Below are 8,896 nucleotides of genomic sequence, written 5' to 3' on the forward strand. Positions count from 1 at the left end.
TCTTCCTTTAAGCTTCATTTCTTTTCTTCGATCCTACAAAACATCAATTGTAATCTTATCACATTATATATTAAGAATCTAGAATAGAAGCTTAAAAGAGTTAGTTAATGGATTTTACCTATATTGGAGCCATAAGTTTCGACTCTCCCATCTCTTAGATCTCTTAGGTAAATGGGGCAGCTTTGTCTCCAATGCCCTTTCTCTTGGCAATAAAAGCAAATTGACTCTTTTGAAACATGACATGGAACTACTTCAGACATTGCCTTTCTCTTATGATCAAACTTTTCGATCATAGCATGTCCTTCGTTGCCATTGTCTATATCCATAGAGGTCTTGAAGGCAGATTCACCAATCAACTTTGCTTTTCTATTGCGCCAAACCATTGCTGATTCAGCAGCAATAAGCATATAGGTGAGATCTATAAGGGTCACGTCGCGGTTCATCATATAGTACTCTCTTACAAACTCACTATATGATTTAGGAAGTGACTGAAGAACCCAATCAACAGCCATTTCCTCACAGACAACGGATCCCAACATTCTTAACCTATCAATGTGTGACTTCATCCCTAGGACGTGTGCACACACCGACTTTCCTTCTTTATGTTTACTTGCCAAAAGGGCTTGAGTGAGTTTGAACTTTTCAAGCCTTCGAACTTGTGGGTTAGGGAGAACAATTGGAGGAGGTGGAGGAAGTGAAGCATGATTTCTTGTTTCTCGATCGAATCGTGGAATACCATCTTCATGTGGAATGCTTGTTCCACGGGATTTGGGAAGACCATGGTTGTCAAACTTTGACATCTACAAAACGGGAGAAAACGAATTCAAGTTAGTTGATTGATTGAGTCCTTAGTAAATCACCCAAATGAGATACTAAGGCTAGGACCCAACACAATATTCTACAACTCGGGAGAGGGATGTTGTAACCCAAATTGCAAAACATTTGAAGGTAAGTGAATGACAATTCACTAATTTCCACCATGAAAAACGAAAAAGAAATTTAAGTTCTAAATCTATGAAAACTCCTAGATCCTTTGAGATTCATTGAACATTTCAATGGCATGTTTAAATCTCGATATGCCCCTCTTGTTTGTGACTGGGATGCCGAGGATCACAAAGTGGGTGTGAATAACCATGCAAACTACATGGTGCCCCCACATGTTACAGTCACCTATTCGATGTGCCGGTAAACCACACACGCTCCACCGAACTATGACAAACATTGAGTCACCCTTTGCTACCTTTGCTTAGAACCATTTAGTGTGCCGGTAAACCACACACGCTCCACTAACGTCTTTGCAAGGGCACAAAGTGTAATTTCATGGAATTGCATCAATTCACTTTAGCCTAAGTAACTAAGATTGGGAATTTGTAAAACATTTAGTTACTTTTGTATTTCATTATACTTATAATGGAAGGTTTCGTCCTATCCTACCCGTTCGGCTAACGACCCTCCACTAGTCAAGAGTGCGGTGGGTAAGAGTGGATACCCATTCAATCGTCATTTTATAGGCAATTTCCTTAAACACCCCTTATAGACTAGCTTCGTGAATGAGGCCTACTAATGGCAAAGACTGACCTTTACTCATATATATATATATATATATATATATATATATATATATATATATATATATATATATATATAATGTTAGACTTTTAATGTTATACATAGTATAGGGTGTATTTTACAACTTTTAAAATGCTAGGTTGTCAAACTTAATAATCATACTTTTAATTTAATTAAATTGTAAACCAAAACTTTTATGGGTTTATTAAACCTCTTTTAATTATACACCTTAATTAATTAATAAAACCATAAGAGTGTAATTTGAACTTTTTCAAAACAATACTAGGGTTTTAGAATTTAACATTCCTAATTAAACTTTTAATCAACTTTTAAATTCCAAAACTTAAGGGCAAGTTTTGAAACATTTTAAAACATTAGGGTTTAGAATTTAAATATACATCAAAATTAAACTATTAATCAAAATTTAAATTCCAAAACTTGAGGGCAAGTTTTGAAACCTTTTTCAAAACATTAGGGTTTCAACTATTTAAATTTCAAAACAACAAAACTTTTGAGGTCAAATTTGAACTATAAAACCTAAAGGGAAAAGTATGAAACTTTTCATAATACAAGGATCAAATAATCAAATAATCTAAATTAACAATTAGTCACATAATTATCCATATTTGATTTATTTAATGATTTCTTGCAAAACAATTCACCAATTTAATCAAAATAATTAATCAATTATCACATAAGGAAACAAATATTTTATTAATTGATAATTATCTTCAATTAGATCAAGAATATACTCATATATATCAAAAAAATCGGATTAATATTGATCTAATATGATAAGGCAACTATCCTTAAGCAAAAACAGCAAGAAATCCCGGTTTTCCCTCCTTCTGACCAACCAATTCGTCGAGTCAGGCATGGACTCGTCGAGTCAGCATGAACTCGACGAGTTCATCTAGAAACTCGGCGAGTTCAGCAAGCAAAACCACAAAAAAAACGAATTTTTTCAACATGCAATGCATCAATACAATAGAAACCAATCTAGGCTCTGATACCACTGCTGGGTTTTGGTCCTAAGAACATCCTATGTGCTCATACAAACCCTAATGCTCGGATCTAGGTTTCTCTATTGTACATGCAAGTTATCCAAGACTATAAACCCTAGATCTAGAATATGACAATCAATATAACATATAATTAGGGTTTAGATCATACCTTGATTGTTATGTAGCAATAACAATCCAATTCCTCCTTGTATTGACTTTAGAAAGCTTAGAGTCACAAATGTCACTCCTCTAATGGTTCACAAACACCAAGAGCAAGAGGATGAAGAGGAGAGAGGATGGAGGTTGCCCTAAAACGTGTGAAACCCTATTAGGGTTATCTAACAAGGAAACCCTAATTTGGATGCTTAAGCCTTAAGCAACCCATGGATCCCTTTCCTTAAGGCCTTGGACGATTTCCCCATGGGTTTCTCCATAGAATTCGTCCACTCCTTAATATAAGGCAATCCATGGCCCAAATTGCAATTATCTTATAATTACAGTTCCAGTCCCTTAAGTTTAATTAATATATTTTAGTCACAAAACTTATTATCAATTAATTATCGACTAACATTAATTAAACAATATGATTTATCCTTTAATATATTATTCCCATAATATATTAATAAATCATATTTAATCCTTTCTCTCCATAATTCATCCTATCAAGTTGTTTTGGTGAAGGCAACCCAAAAGGACCATGCACCATCGGGTCAAGTACATACCAAAATAGTTATGGACTTAGACACCAATCCAACATTTACGACTTCACCCTCATTCCCGATCATTGATTTCGGAAAGGAAAAAAACTCGTCTGTTTCTCGAGTCTTCCATCGAAGTATCAAACCCTACGAAGACAAAGAGACATCTCCGGTAGACTTCAAATTTAACTCAACTCATCGTCACCAGTCATCAATTCGTCACCAACACTCACCAATTTAGACTTCAAACTTTAACGTAAGTGATTGCTTGATATCTCAAGTATTATTGACTAAAAATCTTAATATTCAAAGTTTGAGTAACTTTATTTATATTTCGTTTGTTTATATAAATAAGACTAATAGAGAACGGCATATTTATTTCATTAAATTTATTTTCGGATAATATCCGAACTAATCAAACCCGACCTACTACCCGAATTACCCAAACCCGACCTACTACCCGAATTTAATTCGGGTCAGGTAACAAGTATTTTTTTTAACATGAAAACCTGAATTACCGGAAACCTGAAAATTTTACCCGATCAAGACCCCTAGTTCATTAGATTTGGGGTTTGATGGTTATGTATTTATCTCGGATGTTCTTTTAAAGATTATGCAAGAATGATGTATATAGTTGCGTAAAAACCATTGAAAAAATAAATATCCTTCTACTTTTTACTTTTTGTTTATACTTATTTTCTTATTCCTATAAAACAATGCCATGTGGAATCCACTAATTTTCTCTCTTAATCATCTTTTTTGATTTTGACATTTGCTTTAATCTAGTGAGTAGGAAGATTAGTAAGAACAAAATGTACGAGGATATTTGATTTTTCAAAATCATTTGAAAAATTAAAAATCTTTATATTTTTATTCCTACAAATCCTCATACACAATTAAATGATGACATTTGTCATATTAGTATATTAAAATATCATCAAATTTTATTAAATGTGCATTAAATGTTTTTTTTAACTTCAAATACAATATAATCCTAAACTACTCCTAAATCCACTTATGTCTGCGACGAGACTTACCTTCAACCTCAAGGAGAGAGGACAACACCTGATACCGTTGGACTATAAGGATTTGTAGGAAAAAAAAAAGTATAAAGATATTTAATTTCTCTAGAGAAAATCATGGAAATTTAATCTAATTTCATGATTTGGAAAGTACGGATTCATAAGTAACTAGGTGTGAGCCCCGTGTATTACACGGGTTTATTAAAAAAAGTTGAATATAAAATAATAAGGATCAAAATTTTCAATATATCTACCCTAATAAATGAAAACTAATTTCTTTGTTTATAATTGGATTCCATAACATTTTTTGTTTTGAAAAAGTTATTGTATAAGTGAAAATTATGATGTGTAAACATTTAATTATGGAAGAATTGATTATTGCCCCAATTTGTAGTTGTACGTTTTTTTTGGTTTGGTTATTGAAATTTAATTTAATGATTCTACATAACATAAATAAACTCGCATAAAATATGGAATTTACTTTTAAATTTAAGAAAATTGAAAGCACAAGAAAATGCCAAGTGGAAAAAAAAAATCAAAAAATCCTACAAAATGACATGTGTCAAAATAAATGAGAACATGACATTTGGCAAAAACATTTTCATTTATTAGGGTAGATTTTGTGAACGATTTGGAAACTTGATGCGTGTATATAATTTTGGCAACTTACTCGATATACCTCCCAGTAATCTGTTCTATTTAATTCTCCTACACCTAAACAACTACATCCTTCTTGCAATTCTATTATTTTAGTATGAGATAATGGAATGATGGGCCAATAGAAAGCCACAAAGAACCAAGTTGGTATTACTATTAAACAAGATAGATAGTTTATTAAAAGATAAATACATACGTGTCTCTTGAAAGGAGTCGTTATGAATGTTCATGTTGACATGAAAATGTTAGTCGCATTAATGCATGATTGGGATAAGGCTGTTGGATATTATAAGTACCTACTTATCAGCTAAAATAATATCTCAATGAATCAACAAAACAGAAAGCGATTCACTAATATTTCTTAGAGATTTATAGATAAGTACACGTTCATTAAAAGTAATATAGTCATTGAAATAAAGATATTTCTTAGAATCATGCCACATGAATATATATATATATATATATATATATATATATATATATATATATATATATATATTCACATTGGATTTCATAAATATATTTCAAAATCAAGTTGATTTGAAAAGATGTAAAAAATCAACTGATGAAGCAGACAAGTTTATACTTATTTCCAAAGAATACCCTCAACTTTCAAAATTAGCATTTCAACCTTGCAGAGTGGTCAAATTTTACATTTAACCTCAAACATGCCTACGCCTATGTAAAAGAATAGTTTTGCAAACATATAAATAATTTCAGAACAGTTAAAACAATACATACTAATGACACTACAAAGTATTTTCTACAAAACTGCTAATTATATTTCCTCACACTTCATAAAATAATCCGCATATTCTTGCAACATAAGCACACACAATTCCTGAAAACATTAATTTATTAATTGTAAGTTTTTCACATGAGCACTATTCAAATAGAATTAAAAAAAAAATGGGGATAGCAAATTTACCAAAAAGGGCAAGTGAGCTTCTGAAAATTAATCCTCTTCCATGGGCACATCTGGAATATCAAATCGGTCTTCCTCTATGGTTTTATTCATCACAGAAACAGGGGAAGGTGATACAAGAGTTAAGGAGAAATAAGCAAACAATGAATCCAAATCACACACAAACACAGATTCATTGGTGGATGGAATGGAATCAGTCATTACATTCCATTCTTTCTCTGATTCCATCATTACCAAAATAAAATATGAGGAAATTGTAAGACTTTAATTAAACAAAAGGAAGGATATATAGAGACATAAGATCATCCTCCTTCTCCCCACGGATTCGGCTATTATTCAGCTCTCTTAGAATTTCAGGTGTCACCTGCATTACATTAACATCAGTACTTTATAAAAATATTACAAAACTAGTCCTTGTACTTTCTGATTTTTACCTTGTTTACTTTAAAAACAAACATTTACACTTACCAGTTTATGTCTCTGCTTCTTGACAAGATAATTAATGTCATCCTTTTGCTCCTTTGTGAGTTCATGTTTATACCTTTGCATAAATGCAAGAAGTGACTGATGCCAAATTACAGGCATGTCCCTGGAATCTTCACAAAATCTCATAAAATGTGCAACCATTGCATCAATAACTCTATATGGCAAAGCATATTTCTTCTCAACTAATATCTTTATAAAATAACTGCATCACAAAACCACTAACTTAACTCTTACTTCATAACATGTGTAATTCTTGAAACTAAAAATTAAAAAAAATATACCTTGTTGTGCCACCATATTCCATTTCTGCAAGTTTCATTAGAGCAGCACTGCAAGTTGACATCAGAATTTGGTTATATTTCCCTTCAAGTAACAATACATTTCTTTACTGATAATAGCAATACAATATAATACCTGGAATGAAGTGGTGGAATTGAGACCTTTTGAAGAATACTTCCAATAATAACAGCTTCTCTCAAATTACAAGTCCTGGACTGCATAAAAGACACAAAAAGACTTTGATGATTTTGGGATCTGGTTAAAAGTAAAACTATCAAGTTTTGATTAATTCATACATACAGCACATAGTGGGAACAAGATTCCTTTATGGAAGGCAGATGGTTTGTATACAGACTTTTTCAAAGCTTGATATAATGCAAAATGAAGTTTCTTGTTCTTGCGTATATCTTGTCTGATACGTGGAAGTAAAACAAATTTGTAAAACTTTGTCACTTTATTTGAACTCATATTGGAAGCAAGTATTCTGGTGGCTTGATAAACTGCATTTGGTGACCATTTTTCTGGTTCTGTCAAGTATAAAAGTTCCTCCCAGTTTTGTTTTGCTGGTATGCTTTTGAAGGCCAATGGGAGTTTTCCTGAGGTATATTTCTTGAAAATCTCTCCAACACTGCAATGCATTACACAAGGGGTTTATAACTTGACTGAATAGAAATTTTAAAGATCAAAGAATGAATAAGTATGAAACCTCTTGTATATTTCTATGATGGAATCATCCAATTTAGGCGATGGTTGAAGTACTGCAGATAAACCTATAGAAAAAAAAGATTAGACCTTGAATACAAGCATAATCTGATCATAATATCAGAAAGATGGAGAAGGACTGTAATTGTAATCAACACAATCAATGGTGGAAAAGCAAGTAAAACATATGAACCTGGAGGCATTTGATCTTTTTGTTTGATCTTTCTCAATATGACATCAGCCAATGTTTGCTGAGGACCAGCATCTTTGGAGAAGAAGGCTTCGAGTAACTTCTCTTCATCCTCGTTAATTTCTTCCTGTGTTTTCGTTAAATTCTCAATTACATGGGTTTCATGAGCTAAACAAGATGACAAATTGGACAATATGAAAGGAAACCTCATAACCGCCAAATTGACTGTGATTATCAGAGAATCCAGCAAAGTTGTCAACATCATCGTCTTCGTCTACTTGAGTCTGAGTAACAGGTTCTTCCGGGAAAACAATGTTATCAGGGTTTTCGGCATCTGCCTCGTCCTGAATCTCCTTTTGCTGAAGCAAAGCCTCCTTCAAAATTTTGGAGCTCATGCCCGCCGATATAAGCTGCAGTATACAGATAGTTTATGAAAAACTAATTTCATAATAGCATCTGATAACTATATACATATATGCAATCATTAGATTGAGAGAAGATAAGAAAGTTTGTTCAGAATGATACCTTTTCTTCGCTCTGATGCTGTTTAGCGGGTTTGGTGCGCTTCTTGGAGACAGATTTGTTGGTGTCATCCGATAAGAAAGGTTCTGGATTTTGATGTCTCTCTCGTTTTTTCGCCATTGATGATCGAGAAAATTGACAACAGATGCTGGTACTGCTTTCTTCGCCGCTTCAAAGTTCAAACACCCTAGCAAAACCCTAACCCTTGGTATGAGGCGTTAATAGTTAACAGAATCTTCTGGCTTTAAATAACAAATGAGTAAATTGCAAAAATGGGACCTTTGGTTTACAAAAACGTGCAGGTTGGGTCCATCATTTTTTGAGGCGCATGACTGAACCAAAATACAATTTTCTCGTGGTTTATGTCCTTACTTTGGTCTGCTTTTTCTCATTAAGTCCCACACTTGCTCCCTATGTGAGGGCATTTTCGTCATTTTAGGTTGGAAACTGTAACGCCTGTTCCAGGTATTATTTAATTTTCTAAGTTTTTAGGGTTTTGTGTTAGGACTCGACGAGCTAGGGAGCCCAACTCGATGAGTAGAGATCGATTTTGGACGCGGGACTTAGGGTCTACTCAACGAGTAGACACTGTAAAGGAAAACCCTAATTTTCAGGGATTTGTACCTTATTTAAGGAACTTATGGATCATTTGTGGCCTCCCTCGTCGTCCTATCTATCCAGAATGAAACCCTAGCCGCGTTTTGGTGCTTTCTTGAGTGTGTGTGTGTGTGTGAGTGAGAGCTTTGGAGAGTGAATCTTGTGCTTTTTAGATGGAAACTTGAAGGTTGAAGAGATTGAAGTGAGGAGAGGGCTTTGGATCCGGCATCTACCTGTTGTTAGCA

General features: G+C 33.4%; 1 protein-coding gene across 1 annotated transcript; it reads right to left on the reverse strand.

Moving 5' to 3' along the window:
- Nucleotides 1–5,550: 5,550 nt before the first annotated feature.
- LOC111890762 (bystin) lies at nt 5,551–8,280 on the reverse strand. The gene is made up of 11 exons (XM_023886850.3): nt 8,058–8,280; nt 7,739–7,942; nt 7,536–7,659; nt 7,347–7,410; nt 6,941–7,268; nt 6,776–6,855; nt 6,643–6,690; nt 6,344–6,563; nt 6,164–6,239; nt 5,879–5,985; nt 5,551–5,791 (listed from the first exon to the last, which is right to left on the reverse strand). The coding sequence occupies exons 1-10, from the start codon at nt 8,172–8,174 to the stop codon at nt 5,906–5,908; spliced, it is 1,341 nt and encodes a 446-aa protein (XP_023742618.1). The 5' UTR covers nt 8,175–8,280; the 3' UTR covers nt 5,551–5,791; nt 5,879–5,905.
- Nucleotides 8,281–8,896: the final 616 nt, after the last annotated feature.

This window comes from Lactuca sativa, chromosome 5 (genome assembly GCF_002870075.4).
Source record: "Lactuca sativa cultivar Salinas chromosome 5, Lsat_Salinas_v11, whole genome shotgun sequence".
Lineage (NCBI taxonomy): Eukaryota > Viridiplantae > Streptophyta > Magnoliopsida > Asterales > Asteraceae > Lactuca > Lactuca sativa.

Bases quoted from the DNA above. Each gene is read 5' to 3' on its own strand.
- LOC111890762 (XM_023886850.3), bottom strand. From the start codon at position 8,174: ATGGCGAAAAAACGAGAGAGACATCAAAATCCAGAACCTTTCTTATCG. The intron at 7,269-7,346 runs GTTTCATACTTA...AATGCATTGCAG, and splicing joins ATCATAGAAATATACAAGAG to TGTTGGAGAGATTTTCAAGA. The intron at 6,240-6,343 runs GTAAGTGTAAAT...AATGTAATGCAG, and splicing joins AGAAGCAGAGACATAAACTG to GTGACACCTGAAATTCTAAG.